Here is an 18,949-nt window from a genome sequence, read left to right as displayed (position 1 = left end):
CAAGGCATTGCTTGCACCAGTCAGCGCTGACAGGTACCGAGGAACACAGCATCCCTCAGGATCCTGAGCAAGGCATTTACACGCTTGTTATCCCAATCCACCCCGCGAGCCAGAGACCGGGCTCTGCCGGGGCTTAATTGTGGGAGGCAGAAAGCAAATGAATGCCCTCGTCTGTTTGTTTAGAGCTCACGACAAGCAGAGAGCAAACGGTCCCTCCCCGCACGAGAGGAGCTGCCTTGCCTTGGGACATGTTGCAGGAGCTGCGGCGCTCAGGCGGCTGCTCCGAGATTAAGGCAGTCACAGACAAAGCCAGACTCAAGCGATGGGTCCAATTTGGCTTCCCTGGAAGGGTTTATTTTAAAAAACAATTATTATTAAAAGAAGCCTGCTCAGGCACAAATGACAAGGCAACAGAGCCATTTGGCTTGAGGCTTAAAAGGGAGGCAGCAAGACACAAGGAAGTTTATGCAACTTGCCACGGGGGAAAGTGTCTGGCCAGGACTCCTGCGAGGTGCACATCTTCCCCCACCTGCGCCAGCCAATTCATTAATGTTCAAAGGACCCGCATGAGAAGAACCGCCCCCAGGAGTGGCAGCCGGCTGCAGAGATGCAGGGCCAGCCAGCAGCCTCAGATGTTTTGAGACATTCACTTTGGAAACCCAGAGTTCATCGTTACTAGAGAGGCTCAAGTGTCACACACCTCTCCAGCGCAGCCACCAGCCCCGGGGAACAAGTCCTGCGCTCCTGGGCCCTGCCCGCAACCCACTGGCGTTGCCCCAGGACAGCACCAGGTGGATCAGCGCCACGTTCCCATTGCTGCTGCTTTAGTGACCGATCAGCCGCAGCATCTCCTGAGGATCCACTATCTTCTCTCGGGGTTTACCAGCAGCTTTGCCTCTTGCCACTTCAGCAGCATCTATCTTCTCCCAGTCTGAGAAGGAAACAGGACGGACCCCTGGGGTGACAGCGAGAGATGGGAGAGAGAACCAAGTGAAAACGAGTTGAGCCTCACCTCCCTGTGAGCAGGTACCTGATGTGCCAGCAATCCCTGCCCTTTTCTGACACGGCATCAGACTTCAGCATCACAAAGGAATAATAATTTCTAACACCGCGAAGAGAGGGACGGCAGGTTCCAGTCGACTCTGATCAGTCAGACCTTTGCAAGCCGTAACAACAGCGAGCCTGGCATCACCTCGGGGGACAAACACTTCCAGTTCACTGTTAAACCTCAGACAGTTAAAAAGGCAAAACGCACACGCTTTAATGGAATGCCTTTAAACACAGCAACAGCAAATTACTCTCTTGGGCATTTTAATCTTTCCCCCAACTTGCCCAGAAGGATTGCTAGGAAAAACCACTCAGGAGCAATAGCTCGCTGTCTAGGCAGCTGACAGTGACATTTTACCCAAGGTCCGTGCTGCTTTTAATGGCCCTTCCCAGAAAGTGGTCATTAAGCTTAGCAATGACACCGAGTTTGAGGGAATTTGAGTCCTACTCTCCCTGGGCTTTAGAGCAATGAAACAGCAGCACAACACATTTCCATGATTCAGACTCTGCTCCCAAAAGTGGCTCGCAGGACTCACTGCCCCAGGATACCCAGATCCAGGAGGAGTACAGCTGCATCACACCTTCATGCTGGCTGCTACAGTGGCTCACACCCCCCACCACCACTGACCTCGGCTGCGTAGGATGCTCTCCACAGCCCCAAAGCCTTCTCTGGAGGTGGACACGTCCAGCGTGCCCACCTGGAGATCCTCCAGCACAGACTGGGCAGTGTCAAAGCTGTCGTTCATGGTGGTGATGATTACGCCCGTGGGTCCTCTCTTCACCCACCCGCTGCAGTACAGACCTGCATGGGCACACAGAACAGCCAGGCTCAGTCCAGCTCGTGGCCATGCACCCTCCTGGCTGCAAGTCCTTGCCCTGTCCCTGGGTGTCACACCAAGCTGCGGGTGGTGGAAGAACCCACCCCTGAGGTGGGAAGAGAGTGCAGCTCTTCGATGGTGCTGTCACAGGGATTTGTGTAGCTTCAGGTCAGCACTTAAGAGCCGTATGGGCTGTATCGCTTCAGTAACAGACTCCAAGACCCAGAAAAGCCATCATAACCTTCAGCGCTGTTTGCTGCTAAACCAGACACCCCTCACACAAGCAGGGGATGGGCCAGGTCTTAACGCCTGACAAAAGCAGCTTGTTTCCTCAGTTTCCACTCTCTGAGGCGTGCGACTGCCTTGTACCAGTGCCCTTGGTTGAACACAGCTGCCCACCCCAAAGCCCCCAACCCACCTGCTCTGCTCAACACGCGTCCCACACATATCCCTGCGGATACAGACCTGGGACACCGTCCACTCTGCCCGAGCTGTTGGGGATAATGCCGCGCTGTGTATTGAAGGGTACTGCTGGGTCCAGGGGCAGGCTCCGGTAGCCAATGCTGCTGAGCACCAGCCCACACTCCAGCTCCTCCACACCTCCAGTGGGGATGGCTTTGGCAGAGTCACCCGAACCCTGAGAGAGGGACAAAGAGGCTGCTGACCACCAGACAGTCACCAGATGCAGAGCAGCAGCCTTCTGCAGTCCCCGTTGGCATCGTTGATCCCTGGGTACTTCCTAAAGGCCTTTCTGCAGCAGCAGCAGCGTGGCCAGAGCTCCCTTTAGACGGGGAAAGGCTCTTGTCAGCGGTACCAGCTTCCCCGAGAGCCTGCCAGCGGCCACTCCAACCAGCCAGGGAACACAAAGCTGTCTTTGGAGAGATTCCCAAGGGCTGCAGGGCATCCTGCTCCATCCCTGCAGCCCTGCTAGCGCCTTACCAGCCCCCCACATAACCCCATACCTCCAGGCGGGTCAGGGCCATGCGGACACCCTTCGCCCGCCTCCCGTCAGGGGTGGGCAGCACCTCCTGGGGGCTGCGCTGGAACTTCAGCCCCCACTCCCGGGGGGCTGCTGCCTGTGCCTCCATCGTCTTCTCCCCAGGCTTCTCCAGGGCTGTTTTGATCATCAGCTCAGTCAGTCGCTTCCTGGGCCTGGGGGCATCTAGGAAGAAAGCGAGAGCTTCAGGACAGGAACCACAGCAAAAGCCCCTTGGGACACGGCACGAAGCTGCGTTCATGTCAAAGCAGTTTCAGTGGTATGTGAGTGTCCATTTGGAGTTTGTCATGCCGATGGGAGTCCGACGCCACTGAGATGACAAACTGCGCTCAAAGTGACCGGGAGAGCTCCTGAGGCTTGAGGCCAGTGGGACACACAAATCAAAGCCTGCAGTTTTGCTGTCTTGCTGGTGCTCGGAGGCAGCAGCTTGTGGAGCAGAGCAAGTCTCTGGACACCCTTGAACTCGGTGTTTTCTTTTCAGTGCTGCAGGAAGCTCTTAAATCAACAGTCTTGGGATTTCTCCTGCAAGGTTCCCCCATTCCTCCCAAACCTCCTGCCCTCATCACTCAGAGCGTAAGCATCACTCCCAAGCAGCAAACTGGCTGCGCAAACAGAGAAACAGTCTGTTTCCTTATCTTTGTGGCCTCCTAGCACTCTGAGGACAAGCCACACCATGGTCACCCGGCTTTCACATGCCATGCATTAAGGACAGGGCAAGAGTTTCTCTGAGGCACATTCTGAGCATCTCACGATCACTCCTGGATGCTCGCCTGTCGAGGTGAGTCCCCATCCGGAGGAGCATGGCACAATTCCCTCACCTTTAACAGCATTTTCGAGGCCTGTGAAGTCAGCAGGGTTCAGGACAGGCCTGGCACCAGGCAGGTTTATCATCTCCCGCAGCTCCTGAGAATTACAGGCAGGAAGATGTTACCTCCAGCACAGAGAGGTCACCCAACAGCCCCAGGCCCCCTTTCCCAGCAGTCTGGCCTAGGAGCCAGCAAAGGGGTGTAGGAAGGAGGACATCCGGGTTCCCCACCCATCCCTAGACCACCTCTCCCCACCAGGGATGTGCAGCCTGGGGCTCAGCGCTGGGAAGCACGGCTGCCCTCCAGCACCCCCAGCCTTACCTTGATTGTGAAAGCAACTTGGAGAGGTCCCCTCCTCCCAACCAGCCAGACGCGCTTCACCTTGCTGCAGGCAAGAGCTGCCAGGGAGCAGTCAGTGATGTCTGTCTTCTGCAAGACAGAGAGAGGAGAATGGGACGAGGGCAGATCTGGAGGGAGCTGGGGGGAAGGCATAGCCTCTGAAGGTGAAAAATCAGCAGAAAAGCAGGCTGTGCATGCAGAGAGCCCGGGCGAGGATGGAAAACAACTCATCTCCCTTTGCACAGAGCTATTTGCACAGCTGGTCCCTCATCACTGAATGTACTTTCCGAGGCCATAACGCACTAGAGGTAACGAGCCAGCACCCCGTGAGATTGCCTCAGGGGACCCATCCAAGCAGGTTAACCTTGGGGCTAATGCAGCAAAGCTTTCCAGTGATCTCAGTTTTGGGGTGCCTTCAGATGCTGTTGGGTGATTTCCCAGCTCAGGATATATAGGCATTTGTGTGAAACCCACTGCAAACCACAGCTCAAATCACTGCCCGCCCGCCCCAGGCAGCTCCCAGCACAACCCCAAGCATGGCCAGGGCTCAACCGACGGTTGGCATCTTGCAGCAACCCCATGCTCAGCTTCAATCGTGTGCATGTATCTAGATCACAAGAAGATCTTTTCCAGAGAAGACACGATTGGAGAGACACCAGGTAACTGGGATAAACCACTCCAGACCAATCTTCTTAACAGGAACCTGCCTGCACACCCTGGCACGCATTTCCAGTGTCATGTCCTTCACAGCACTGCTTCCCAGCTGGCTTTAGCCACTGGTTGGCAGTGCCTCAAAGTTTCATTGGCTTTTTGTTCGTTTTGGTTTTTTTTTTTTTTTGGTTTGTTTTTTTTTTTTTTTTTTAATTTAATTTAGATATTAATACAGGAAGTTGTTGCACAGCTGTAACAAACATCGTGGCAGTTCTCCAGGAGGGAGAGCCTTTGCTGCCAACATCTGGGGCAGCAGCTGTACGGAGCAGCTGGTGCACACCAGCTCGCAGCTGTCTATAGGGGAGCACGGCAGTGGGAGGAGAGGTCCACCAGCTTGGACCAGCCACCAGTGTGCCCAGTGCTACCAGCAGGAACCAGGCTGCTGCCCTCAGCTGCAGTAGAAAAAAAAAAAAATCCCAACCAAAGAAGCTTCTAGTTTGGCAGCGGAAAAGGGTGAGCAGCTCCTCCTTTGCTTCTCATAGGAAAGGAAGGGATAAAGCTCAATTGCCAACATTTTAGGTACCAGCAGAGCAACCCAGAGAGCTCTGCAGTGTTCCTCAAGGTATGTCTGCAGCTGTGGATTGCTCCCTATGGACTGTGAATCCACAGGGTGCACCCAAGGGGCAACAGCCTTCCCTGGGGAAAAATCCCAAAGACAGCAGAGTCTGAGGTTTTGCTGAGATGGGTGGGAACCAGCACCCGCCCAGCATGGACTGAATTTGGGCCCCAGGCTGCCTTCGTGGCATGGAGCACTCCCATGACTCACCCTGAGGAGATCCAGTGGGGACAGGAGGATCCGGGCAATATCCAATGCCACATTGCCATGACCCAGAATCAGCGCCGTCTCACAGCTCAGGTCGGGCTTCAGCTGTGGGGAAAGAAAGACCCGTGCATGAGGGAATCTACCCGGCCTCCATGACGTTCACCCCCTCGGACTTGCTCCCACCACCCCAATTCCCTTCTACCCCTCTTTTCCCCAAAAAGATGTGATGCAAGTGGGGAAACTCCACACCAGCCTTCTCCCCACACAGACACAGCAACACAGCCGCTTCAGGCACCCCAGCCAATCCCTCTCCCCCTCCTCCTGCAATGACATCTTTGGGAGCAGGAGCCGTTTTGGCCAAAAAACCTCCTCAGGCTAAAGCAGAGCATCATCCCCCCCAGGTTCCCATCTGGCTGGGCCAAAACGTGCTGCCAACCTACAGAGCCAGCTAATCCGCTCTCACTGATGTGCAAATTGTTCACATTTCTACCATCTAAGAAGGATTTAACGTGGTGCTTGCTAATCTTTTCCAATTGCGGGCCTTTCAGGACTTAATCTGGAGCTGAATGCCTGCGGGAGGAAGGGCAGGGAAACACACAGCTGTACTCACATCCCGGTTCTCGGGCAGCCCATTGTACCAGCCCACGAACGCTCGGGCCGAATAAACACCGGAGAGGTTCTCCCCGGGGATCCCCAGGACCCGGTTATCTTCAGCACCATAACTCTGCGGAGGGAGCAGACGCAGTCAGAGATGTCATCATGTGCAGGGTTAGAGACCAAAACACAAATCTTCCAGCTGCTGCCAGGGACTCCATGGCTCCCAACCCTTCCCAAGGGCCAGCGTACTCAACAGAGGGGCTATACACAGCCTGAGCACAGGGGCTTCATCCACCCCCATCCCACTGCGCTCCAGAGCCAAACTTGACCTCCTTGGGCCAAGGCGGAGCACGACAAGCTGAGGACTGAACAGGAGGAACAAATCTATGCCAGGCTGGAATAGGTATTGGCCATCACAGGGAAGAGGTTCCTCAACCGCTGCCCCTTGCAGCGGGGTTTCAGAGACCTGCATTTGATGCTACACACTAGCATGTGCTCCCCGCAAGGCTCTGGACAACCCTCGTGGCATCTGAGCTGTCCTGAGGCTGGGGAGAGTTTACCATGATAATAAGGCACTCAGAAACACCTCACCCAAACCCTCTTCCCGATATCCCAGTGAGAAATAACCCTGCAGACCTTCCCCACGACTTCTGGGCAGCTAAGGCAGCCCCAGCTCCGATGCGCAGTACCCACCAGCACCACGGCGTGGTAAGCCTGCTGCAGCTCTGCCACCGTGACATCCCTCCCCACAGTGACGTTTCCGTAGTAGGTGCAACGCTCTGAGCGCGCCGTCTGCGTGAAGGCATTGATCACGTTCTGCCGAGATCAAACAAACAGCGGGGAGTTACGTCCAAGCCACTGCCAGGGCCAAGGCCTGCTGCTGACAGGAGGTCCCTGTTCCCATCTCCCCCATCCTTGAGATGCTTCTCCCCCTCTCTGAGTCAGTTATTCTGAGACTCTTATCTAACAACAGCCACAGATAATTCACAGGGAGATAAGCACAGCTGTGACTTGGCACTCTTCCCGCCACCCTTTGGGGAAAGGAAAATCTATCTTTCGCACCCTCCTGGGGAGGACAGGACACTTTCAATACCTTCAGCCCCTCCGAGTAAACCCTGCTGCAGGAGAAAGCTCCTTCCCAAAGCTGAGGCTTGAGAGGGAGCCTCACCAAACAACCCCTTCTGTCGAGGGTGCTGCCTGCTAGACCCCCTCTGCCAGCCTCTCATCTCAACCCTTCCTGAAACCCACTTCATCAAGAGAGGATGTAGGGCAGGACAGCACCTAAAGCCTTTTCTACTGAGCTATCAGGGCTACAGAGCAAAACAACCACTTCTTCCCCTGCAGCTCCAGCCGGACTCAGCCTGGTAACAGGACAGGTACCACCGTACTGCAGATGCTGCCCCAAACCCACATCCATTATGTCCACTCCTCACCTCTCAGCTCAAAGGGATTTAGGCATTTTGGTCTGACAGTGTCCAGGGATTAGAGGAAACCACTGCAAGATATTGCTGTGTTTGGACCTCCTGTGTCCTACCACTCCAACCACCTCCACCCCAACTCAGACACAGCAGGTACCCCTGGGTACAACTCACACCCACTGTGAGGCAAAGGAAAATGGTTGATTTCAAAGAGCTCCTTGGTTTACTTCTCCTTGCCCTGGTGTACATCTACAGCCCAACTCCATCACCCCTAAAAGCAGATTTGTATGTTCCCAGGCACCCAGAGCAGGTACGGACTGAGCAGAGGCAAGATCCCGCCAGCATAAAGTCTCCTAGTACAAATAAACCCATCTGTGCTCCTTGGTCTTGCTTTAGGCCAGGCTGACCAGCACAAGGAGCAGCACTTCCCATCACAAGACCCTGGTTTTGACCCTCTGTCCAGAGCCCTAATGCCAGACATCCCATACCACCCAGCCATGGCCTTGATAAGTCTCAGCACAGACGAGGAGGAGACTCGGACCTCTCCAGTGTGACATCTCCACACCACAGCGAGCCTTGAGGCACCACGAAGGACGGTGACTGTCTCACCTGCAACCACCACCATCATCGTGTTCAACCGCGTGGGTGAGGGGAAGAAGCTAGCACAAACCTTCACTTCGGGGTGGTCTGGGGCTACTCCAAAACGGACGAGCCCAAAGGGAACAGGCAGCTTCTCATAGATGTCCACTTGGGCCCTGCCGTGGTGCTGCAGGAGAAGGAATTCAGTTAAGGGATGAGGACAGAAAGGCCACACAAGCCCAGCAAGCTCAAGAGGGGCCGCATCACTTGCCTGCTGCTGGGGGAATTACAGGGCAGAAGGGAGAGTTGCACCAAGATCCTTAAGTCAGAAACAACCTCTTCCAGACCCTTCCATACACAGGATGATCCTGTACCTGTTACTGCCGGCTCAGATCGCAAGGTATAGCAGAGAACGTGACCCCAACCACCATCAAGTACATCTCATGGGGGTCTCCATCCTCCTACCCATCCCACAGTCCCTCTTCCACGCTAACCTGGTGGCTATCCGGTACCTGGGGGGTTGACAAAAGAGGCCCCACACTGGCTGGGAAGCACCCAGCACAGCACCCTGGGTGCTGGTAGACCCACTGGGCCGTCTGCCAGCCCCCGGCAGAGGTGCCCACGCTCGGAGATTCCCCTGAGCTGAGTCACCACAGGGTCGGAGCTTTAGACAGATGTTTTGCTGCAAGGCTTTTGTTATCGTGTATTTTGAGTCAGCCTCTTCCCAGAGATTAAGCAGCCCTGAAATTTGTCCCTGAGGCTTAGTAACAGCTATTTTCCAACACCGGAGACAACACAGCACAGTTTAATGACAGGGTTAAGCCGCTGCATCTCTGGTCAGTGCCAGCAGCCCAGTTCTGTGCTCAGGTCTCATTTCCTGACAGAGACCTGACCGCCCAAAGCACTAACCTTTACAGACACCCGATAAAAGATCACCCGTGTGCCTTAATTCAGCTGGGGGAGGAGGAGGCAGGAGAGCAGGTTCTGCACGTTCCTTTTATCGCACGGTTAATGTCATCCCTGTTGGGTGACAACAGCTCCGAGCGAGGCAGATCTCTGCTGCTGCTTATCTGAGTCTAGAAACATCACTTGGGCTGAACTCACAGCGACCAGGCCAGGCCTAGGTCTGGCCTGGAGGGCCCAGGGACAGGGCAGGGATGGGGGCAGCAGTGCCCACCCCAGGCGAAGGGGGCCAGGAGCACTCTGTGGGGTCAGGGTTGCCCCAAGCAGCCCCCCAACAAGACAGACCTGGCTGGAGCCATGGCCGGGAGCCCACAGAACCACTCCCCAACCCCTTTAGAGCCAGGCAGCATGAAATGCCCCCCTCATCCGACAGGTCCCTGCCCTCACCCACAGCCAAATCCCACTGCGGTACCTTGAGGATGTGCTGAGCTGTGTAAAACCCCGCGGGCCCACTGCCCACCACACAGACACGAGGAGCCGGGGCGGAGGAGGAGGACAGCCACCGCTTGAAACCTGGAGGTACGAAGGACAGAGAGGATGTGATGCCGCATGTGGTGCTGACTCCCAGGCCCGGCCAGAGCCCTTCCCTCCAGCCCAGCACCCACCCAGAGGGGCTCGTCCCCCTGCGCCGGCCATGGCGCCCAGCCGGGCGGCAGAGAACAGCCGGCGTTTATGTACCCAGTCAAGGCCAGCGGCCCCCGCGCTTGGCCAAGCCCACGGCCTTGGTGTGTACGGCGGGGCTGGGACGGAGCCCGTGGTGCCGGTGGAGTTGTCAACCGCCCCGAAGAAGGGCATCAAAAAGAGCCGCAACTGAGATCCCCCCTCTGGCCCCACACACCGGGCGTGTCCCGGTCCCGGCCTGAGGGGCATAGGGGCCCCAGCACGGTAAATCCCTCCGCCCCGCGTCCCTCACACCCCCGAGGCTGGAGCAGGGGACTGGCGGGCACGGCTCCTGCAGCCCCGGTTCTCCTGGTCCCAGCTCCCCCCACAGCCCCGGTTCTCCCCGCAGCCCTTCGGGCCCGGAGCCCCGGTTCGCCCAGTCTCGGTTCTCCACGCAGCCCTTCGGGCCCGGAACGCCGGTTTCTCCCCCGGTTTCCCCGGTCCCGGGACACGAGTTCCCCCTCCCGCCGCCGGTGTCTCCGTGACGCCGCCAGGCCCCGCCCCTCACCGCCCGGGACGACACCGCCCCTCCAGCACGCGCCGCCCGGTCCCATCCCGGCCGTTGCTGCCGCCGTCGCCGCCGCTGCCCCGCCCCTCCTCCCCGACGACCAATCGCGAGGTGGGAGAGCGCCATGCTTAGCATAACCCCGCCCCTACAGCGCTGCGTGACCCCGCCCCTTCTCCGGCAGCCAATGGCGACATGCATTTGCCATCACGCTGTCCGGAAACGAATCCTACCATAGAGAGGCAGAGAGGGAGAGGCCACTTCGCGGCCGCTCGCGCCGCCACTCTCTATGGCACGGCCTCCGCGGTACCTTGCCTGCCCGGGGCTCCCTGCATCGGCCCCATCCCTGCAGCTGCTAATTGCGTGCCCCCCTTTATTGCCATGAGTGATTAACTGCGGAGGTCTCCCGGGGGAAACCGAAGCTCAGGCTGATTTTAACCATCCCCCTGTGCAGCCGTCTGCTGCTTGCCAGGAGAAACCTACAGCATCCCCTCAGTAAAAGATAAAACATTAATGCCAGAGGTAGCAGACAAATGCTGCTGCCAGGCTCCTGCCCCAGCCTCCCCTGCTGTCCCTACTTTATTTTCGCCTTAATTCCCATCATTCGGCTCATTTCAAATGCAACTACTCACACCTCCCATGCAGGAGCACCCCATCTTGTTTCATGCCCCTGTGCAATATGCCAGGCAGGAGAATCATCCCAGCACGCCCAGGAGATGTTTAAGGGTTGTACAGATGCCAAAGCATGCAGGCGAGCACTAACAGGGCTTTTTAAAAGCAATTAAGACCAAGAGGAGTTTACAGCTAGAAGCTGATTCTAATAAGGGTCATAAAACCCAGACGCTTTCTCACACGGTCTTGAAAATTGGTTCATGGCTTTCTGCAAAGGCATGCTGAGAATGGCAGCTGGCCATATGCCTCCATCTGCACCCACTCCTCCAGGGTGTTTGTGGCAAGGACCAGGATTTCCAATGGCTTTAAAGCCTGTGCTCTCAGTCCCCAGCCATAGTGCAACGTGGCCATTGCCAGAGAGGTGAGGCTGGAGCGTCAGTTCCAAGTACCAGCATTGATACCATCCACAATAAGAGTTCAGTTTATATTTGGGGCATCACTCGAGGCAGAAATGCGTGGGGTTCTGAGCACAAGTTGGGAATCTCCCTTTTCCCCCCTAACCTCTGCTGTATCTGCCCCTTCTGACAGGAAATAATCCACGTTTCCCGAATCACCAGTCATCTCCTCCTGGCTGACTGACCTGTGAACACTCACCTTTAGATGGCACTGTGTTAAACAATATCCATTAAATCCAGCTGTGGAAAGGGCTGTTCCTCCCACCAATGCTTAGAAACATTTTGGGACCGATCTCTTTGCAACAGTGAAGGAGAAAGAGCATTTTGTACCCACCTTCCTCCCTCCAAGCGGGAACACGTGAGGCTGAGATTACCCCGTCTGAAACAAAAGCACCACTAATGTGTGCTCAACCCCCCTTGCTGGAGCCAGAAGCCCCATTAATTTGGCATATTTGGCATAATTTAGCTCTGATGCTTAATTAAGAAACTTATCCTGGGGGCAGGAGAGCAGCTCTGGGGAGGGTCTCTGCCACCCCTGAGCTCCGGGTGATCCCAGGAGCACTTGGGCCGATTGGTGCAGCAACCCTCCCCCCAGCTATCCCCCCACCTACAGACCCAGCATAACCCATGCTCAAAGGGCGAGAACTTGCCCTTTGGATGTTTCACAATGTCCTGGATCGATAACCCACATGGGGCCGGTTAGAGGTGACACACAATGCCACCAGCCCAGGGCATGAGCATCCCCTGGGCCCAGGATAAATCAGTAATTCCCTATTTTTGATGCCAGAGGGGTCACACTGGACAGATCCAAGACCAGCTTCCTCTGTCCCCAAGTCTGGATCAGCTACACAGGGACACACCATGGCCATCCCAGCTCCAGCCCATGTCACAGTGGCCACACAGGGACACTTCTCCAGTGGGTCTGAGGAAGTCCCCACACTTGGTGAAGGAGAACGGGGTATGTGATGTGCACAGGAGAGCAAACACAACTGCAACCCTCATCCTGCCACGGACCAGGACCAGGGCAGAGCATCCCTGTGCCTTGGGACACATTTGTAATGTGGAGCCCTATAAATCCCTATTGTGGGGCTGGGGGGGTCCAGCCCAGGCTGGGGGGACAGCACGAATCAGGGGAGTGAAACCCCAGGTTCAGAGCAAAGCCTTGCAAAGCCCAGGACCGGCACTGGCTCCCACACTGGTCCCAGCTGGGCCAGTTGCCTTTTCTGCTGCCAGCTCCCCACTGTGACGCTGGGCTGGACTTTGTCATTGGCATTGCAGGACAGCAGAGCTCCCCAAGAAAGCCAGGGACGGCATCCCAGAGGGGATTGGAACCAGCCACGTGAGCATCCCACCCGCTGGCAGCAGCTCAGTGGGCTGAGTTCATCCTCCCTAAACAGGGAAAGTGTCCCAAGCCCTGGAGACCTGCCTGCCTTCAGCAGGGGATTCTCCTGCTAAACTCTAAACAATAGCAACGATTGGGTCTGGGGTCACCTCCAGCACCCCAATACAGATACCCCACATGGGATGAAGGTCTTTCCCTCAGCCACTGTGGGATACCAGTATGACTATCTTCAGCAGTAAAATTCAGTAATAAAGAAGATCCACTTCAACACGTTAAGGCTGAATTTGCCAAATCATTGTTCCTAGAAGGGACTGATTTACCCCAAAGTCAGGCAAAGCGCAGGCAGCAGTGACACAGCCCCCTCCCCAACGATCCACCCCCTCCCTGAGCCCCCGACCACACACGTGCAGCCCCATCCTACAGATCCCGGCAGCTCTCAGCCAGGAACTGGCTCTGGATGCCCTGGACACAGTGCCGTATCCCCAGCCGCATCCCCCCGGCCCTGCTGCAGGGAGGCCCCAGCCAGCAGACGGGGATTTCCTTATCCCAAGCGTGAAAGCAGAGTGGATAAAACTAAGCCCTGACTGGGAATAACTAGGGGGGGACCCCTTTTCCGTCCCCGGCGTTGCACCACCTGGCTCTTGTCCCGCAGTGGCTCTGTGCATCATTAACCAGCCAAAAGCAAGATGTCGGGGAGAGATGTTTCCTGCACGATGGCTTTGTGGAGGCACATGTCTGTGTAGCCCCGATTCTGCTGAAACCATCCCTGCTGCAAGTGCCCTGCGGGAAACAGCCCCCCAAGTCCTGGGGCCCCATCCTCACTGGATGCCCACCAGCTCCGTTATGGGGGGAGCATGGACCATCAGCTCCTCGTATCGCTGCAGGAAGAGCCGGAGCCTGGAGGCGTAGGTGTCCTCATTGTACGGCAGCTTCTTCTGCTTCAGGTACTGGGAGACGATGGGTTTGATCTGCAAAGGCAAAGGCAGAGTCACCTCCGTGCTGGATGTCCCAGCATTTGTACAAGGTTCCCAGCTCGAGGCATCATCAAACTCCCCACAAGGCGTCCAGAAAACCCACCCCACATGCCCAAAATTGGGCTGGGAATGCCAGCACCAGCTATGGCACCTTTGCTGCAAAAATTAAGAGAAATGTCATTTCCAATTGCAGCAACACAGGGAGTTGACCCTGGCAAAATGCCTTTGCAGGGCTCCAGATTAGGAGACGTGCCCTAACGAGGCTTTAACGAGGGCCAGCCACGCATGCTCATCACTTCACCCGTAGTTATCCCCATGTGCCCATACAGCCAGCTCGGCAGTGACGCTGGGAGGCTGCCACCAGCTTAATTACCCATCCCTGCAATACCCTTTTGTGGAAGCAGGTCCTACCACCCTGTGAGCTCGAGCAAAGGGCATGATCTGAAAACCATTGGTGCTCCTGCTCTCTCCATTACTATTATTTATTTTCCCCCCCTGACTTCAGATTGAAAACAAGGGCAAGTCATTAAACGAGCAGAAATCCTGTGCTGAAGGGCAGCGCATGGACCTGCCTTGGGATCCCCTCAAGCTGGCGCAGTGCTCGGAGCCCACGTTTTGAACACACCCTACACCTCAGAGCAGCAAGTAAGGGCAAGACCAAAATTATAGGGAGATTTGCCTGGACAACGGCTGAAATGAATGCCAGACTGCGTGGCACTGGAGATGCTTTCTCAAGGGAAGAGTCAGGAGGATCCCAGGCTGCTGGGAGGCTGCTGCAGGCTGGAATCTGGACCAGGAAAGGAGCAGGGAGTGGAAATGAGGAAGAAACAGGAGTGGGGGTGGAGGGAGGTGGGTTAGGGGCTGTTGCAAAGCAACGAGAGGTCTCTGGCATGGGGGGAGCAGTGCAGAGAGGAGAGGGCTTGCAGCAGCATGGTGGGGAGATGGATGGTCTTGTCCCCATGTCACCTCCCAACACACTTGCCCGCCCCATGTGGCTGTCTCACCTTCAGGCACATGTTGTCGGAGAGGCTGGGGAAGAGGTGATGCTCCACGTGGCAGCTGATGAGCGAGTGGCCGAAGGACCAGTCGAGCAGGGTGTTGCGGGGCAGATTGAGGACACCCAGGCTCATGAGGTGGATCCGCTTGGGTTTCCGATCGGCCGCGAACATGGGGAGGCCGATGTGCTGCAGGAGAGGGAGGTAGGGACACCACGGCACCTGCCACCCCCCAGCCCCTTCCCAGCAGAGCAGACCATAGCTCTGGCCATGCAAGGGCACAAAGGTGCCAGCCAACCTGAGCCACATTCTGGGGTTTGGCTGCCAACCCCAGAACTGGCTTTGTCCCTAAAGTCACTCCATCCTGTGCTTGTCTGTCCACAGAGCCACCGAGGAACACCTGGGGTCTGTCCCCCAACCACCCACACTTTGTGCCACCAGCCTCTCCCCACCCCAGGACCTGCCATACCAACTGCACCTACACGTGCAAACACACCAACCCTCCGGTCCTGCAAGGCACCGCAGAGGACATCACCCTCCAGCCCTTCGCACCCATCTGCCCTGATGGTCTCCCAGAGCCACCACTGTCCATCCAAGCACCACCAGCCTCACCTCCCCGTGACAACATCGGCACCAGAGAGGTGGCAACCGAGGCCGCTTGCCTTAAGCTGACACAAGCTCCAGCCAGCAGCATCAGGGCTATGTCACCAGTGCTGGGTGGTGGCTGGCTTATCTCCAGCACCATTGGGACATATTGGAGCTTCAGGTCTCTACCTGGAATATGTTGACGTGGATGTAGGGATGGGCCAGGAGGGAGCGGGTGAGCAGCATGCAAAGCAGGGCAGTCCACGGCGACTGGAAGCCTGAGACATGGAGCAGCAGCCAGTAATGGCAGTAAAGACCCAGAAACATACAGCAGAGGGTCCGGAGAGCTGCTTTCCACTCCACGTTCCTCAACAAATCTGTGCGAGGAAGAAGAGGCAGCACATGGGCAAGGTGCTGATGCTTCCCCACCACTGCTGCTCCAGCAGCCAGGCTGCCCGGCATGCTGATAAACCTACAGCCCATCCCATTCCGTCTATTCTTCATCTCCTTTTCCCCACCCTCCAGGTTGGCCCAAAACCCCCAGCCCTGCTAACCTGCTGGTTTTTGGGGCTGAGGCCTGGAGCCCCCCCATCCTCCCAGGCAGTGCCCTGCGGGCTGCAGCCCCAGCAGAGGGTCCAGATGTGCATCATCACACAGTGATTTGGCTGTGTCTTCTTCTCTTATAACTTGCCAAGTCATCCTCTGTGGTTTTGGCATTGCCCAGCGCTGTGTGTTCAGCCCAACAGGCCGGGCTTCCTCAACCTCTTACTATTTTCTGGGCTTTTCTGCCCGATCATTTCCTGGCACCGTTATTTCCCCCAGGCTGCCACTTCGTCTGTCTGTGCTTATTGTGTCCCGACCCCCAGAGACATCCATACCTCCACCCCACAGTCAGGAAACGTTCCGACCAGCCAGAAACCTGTGTGCAACACTAAACCCTGCTACGGCCAAGGGTCTGAATTACAGGAGGGCAAATTTGGGGTGCTTCAGGTTCACAATGACTTTCGCCAGAGCTTTCAGCTCTTGGTCCAACATAGGAAAATGTGAAGTGTTTTCTGAGCACCAGCAGAAAGGAGAGATGCAGCAGATGCCGTCCCTGGAGCAGATGCAGCATCACCTGCCTTCGCTGCAGCCCTATGTCATGCCATGGGCTGGTGTAGTTAATGTGATGTCTCCAAAGCAGGACCCCTTGGTAGGGTGAGACCTGGACAGTGACGACCTCACTATACCCAACACCCTGTCCCAAGGCGGTTGGGACACGTACCAAGAGCAACCAGAGGGGTTATGATGGGCACCGCAAGAGGCGCGATGAACATGTAGACGTAGCGGTTCAGGAAAGGAAGCTTCCAAGTGCTGGAGTCCCCCAGGCCGATGACGTTGGTGTAGCCATGGTGGATCTTTACGTGGTTGTAGGTGGCCTGCTCGGCTGTGAAAGCTGAGCAGAGCTGGGAGGGGAGAAAAAGGAGAGGCAATGCCTACAGCCATGGCACCAGGGTCAGGCACTGCTCGTGGGAGAGGTACCCAGGGGAGATAGTCTGCACCCAGAAAGAAGCACCCAGGGGAGATGCTCTGCACCCCACAGGCTCTAAACCAGTCTGGAAAAGGAATTTTTAAGAGTTAAGCACTGGAAAACATTCCCACCATTCCCCATTATCCTGCTCAGCAGTCCTGCCACCAAGGGGACAGACACAAAACCCCACAGCCCAGCACACCACAGGGGCCGTCCCCAGTCCGCTCAGCCCTGGCTCAGCCCCCGCCCTGCTGCCTCTAGGCAGAGCCCCACAGGCAGGGATGCTCCTGGTGCTCCCTGGTGTAGCGTTGCTTTTCATTTAACTCTCCTGCACATGGATCAGGAAGGGTTTGGTTCCATCTTGTTCTCTGGTGGCTGTTCCTGAAGGGTCTGGGATGCTGGCAAGATGCTGATGGATTTTTTAGGGGGTGCTGACACCTGAGCCCCCAGCCCCGCTCACCTCGATGAAGAAGATGGCCCACACTTTGCCCCAGGACTTGGACTCGGTCAAGGCGTTGTGGCTGGCCAGGTGGCTGCCCTTCACGGTCAGGGTATGATGCACCACGCCGAGAGTGAGGACACCCGCCAGGAAAGGGATGGCCTGGGCTGACCGCAGGCACAGGAACCCTGTGGAGAAACCAGCCGGGCAGGAGCTCGGCCACGCACATGTGCTGCTGCCCTCCTCGCCTCTGAGCAGGGCTGGAGGCATTGCTACACCCAAACATGCCGGCTGCTGCCCGAAACCTGTTTTTCAGATGTACTTACAAGTGTTTAAAGCGCCCAAGCTGGAAACCTTCCCTCCGTACCACCCTACATGGCCGGACCAGCCACGCTCGCCATTGGGCTGAATGTTTGGCCACTTCCAGCCACGATGGCACCACGTGCTACTGGTGCCAGGTCCCATCCCACAGCTCCATCTGGGATCCCGCTGGTGAAAAGTACAACCCTGCCAGGATTTCAGCATCCCCGGGAGTTCAAAAGCAAGAGATGGCACCAGCTGCGGTTTTCCCACCATGGTCCCCCATGTTCACTTGCACCCAGCAGGGCAATCGTCACCAAAACCACGAGGGTTCCCCTGCCCCATGGCGGGGCATGGATGGGGCACGTCACTCCCTGTCCTGCGTGCACCCATCTGCCCGGGCACTGTGCCTTCACCCCAGGCACCATTGTCACCTGCTGTGGGTTTCCAGCAGGGTCAGGGTGCCCCATGGCATGGGGTGAAGGGGCTATTGTGGCTTTGTTATAGGCTTAATAGGCTGCTACTAGGCTTCCAGCGCAAACGAAGTTGTAAGAGTGGTGCAAAAGTCGTGAGGAGGTGGTGAGACTCCCCCTAACCACTCCCCCCCCCTCCCCCCCCCGCCCAGCTGTGGTTTGGGGGGCTGAGCGGAGTTACCTGCTGGGAGCAGGAGGAAGCTGCAGGCGAGGATGCTGATGTCCACACCGTGCCGTTCCCACCAGCTGCTGCTCTTCACCACCTTCTGCACCAGCTCCGAGAGCTCGGCCATCAGGGCTTCCTCACGCTGCCCCAGCTCCTGCCCCGCTTGCTGGGGGCTCCCTCCGGGAGTCACGTCCCTGTCACCCAGCGCTGGCCCTGGCTCCCAGCCCTCTGCCATCACCTCCGTCTTGCTGCCGTCAGGAGCTGGCATGCCCCAGGGCTGGGGATCCCCCATCCCCCCAAGCCGGGGGGTACCGCTGACCTCGCCGTTGACCTGCTGTCCCCTCCACCTCGCCGGGTCCCCATCTTCCAGTGGCATCTCCCTGCCAAGCAGAGGCCACGCAGGGTAGGGGAGCACCCACAGCACCCCGACCCGCTGCGGATGGGCTTCCCGGCTCCCGCTGCCACCGAAGGACACGGGAAGGGCAGGGATGGAAAAAAAATAAACAACCCGAGGAGGACGCAGCCAGCGGAGATGGCAGCAGAGCCACCCAGCCCAGGGACACCCCGGCCACCACCTGACCACCGCAGCCCCCTACTCACGCCAGCCCTGGTGTGGTGGCTCTCCCGACGACGTCGGTCGTTTCGGGGCGGCCAGCCAGCCCCTGCCGCACCGCGCACCGGTGCTGCCGATCAGCAACGATTTGGAGAAGGGAGGAGCAGGGGAGGACGGGGAGGAGGGCGAATGCAGATTAGGGATGGCAATAATCCGCCTCGGCGGCCCATTTCGGGGAGCAGCCGTCGTGGCGGGGCCATGGGGAGGACACTCGGCCGAGGGCGTGGGGAGGCAAAGGCAGGCGGAGGAGGGAAGGAGTGGAAAAAAGATGGAGAGAGGCAG

General features: G+C 57.3%; 2 protein-coding genes across 2 annotated transcripts; both read right to left on the bottom strand.

Moving 5' to 3' along the window:
- Positions 1-278: 278 nt before the first annotated feature.
- Positions 279-10,256, bottom strand: FDXR (ferredoxin reductase). Its single transcript, XM_082492214.1, has 12 exons — positions 10,207-10,256; positions 9,451-9,551; positions 8,167-8,262; positions 6,772-6,894; positions 6,092-6,205; positions 5,485-5,586; positions 3,990-4,097; positions 3,681-3,765; positions 2,828-3,027; positions 2,331-2,502; positions 1,676-1,849; positions 279-955 (listed from the first exon to the last, which is right to left on the bottom strand). Exons 1-12 carry the CDS (start codon positions 10,250-10,252, stop codon positions 825-827), a joined length of 1,452 nt encoding a protein of 483 aa, XP_082348340.1. The 5' UTR covers positions 10,253-10,256; the 3' UTR covers positions 279-824.
- Positions 10,257-13,021: 2,765 nt separating this feature from the next.
- Positions 13,022-18,430, bottom strand: FADS6 (fatty acid desaturase 6; the record flags this gene model as incomplete). Its single annotated transcript, XM_082492057.1, has 6 exons — positions 13,022-13,580; positions 14,591-14,770; positions 15,356-15,543; positions 16,431-16,611; positions 17,137-17,303; positions 18,070-18,430. 6 exons carry the CDS (start codon positions 18,428-18,430, stop codon positions 13,431-13,433), a joined length of 1,227 nt encoding a protein of 408 aa, XP_082348183.1. The 3' UTR covers positions 13,022-13,430.
- Positions 18,431-18,949: the final 519 nt, after the last annotated feature.

This window comes from Vanellus vanellus (genome assembly GCF_965231255.1).
Source record: "Vanellus vanellus genome assembly, chromosome: 17".
NCBI classification, from domain to species: Eukaryota; Metazoa; Chordata; class Aves; order Charadriiformes; family Charadriidae; genus Vanellus; species Vanellus vanellus.
The sequence above is the reverse complement of the archived record's forward strand: the minus strand, read 5'-3'. Positions and strand labels throughout refer to the sequence as shown.

Coding starts and splice junctions, on each gene's coding strand:
- FDXR (XM_082492214.1), bottom strand. CDS start 10,252: ATGGGACCGGGCGGCGCGTGCTGGAGGGGCGGTGTCGTCCCGGGCG. Junction 6,895..8,166: donor CAGACCACCCCGAAGTGAAG/GTTTGTGCTAGC, acceptor TGATCTCGGCAG/AACGTGATCAATGCCTTCAC. Junction 5,587..6,091: donor GGCTGCCCGAGAACCGGGAT/GTGAGTACAGCT, acceptor CTTTCCCCACAG/CTGAAGCCCGACCTGAGCTG.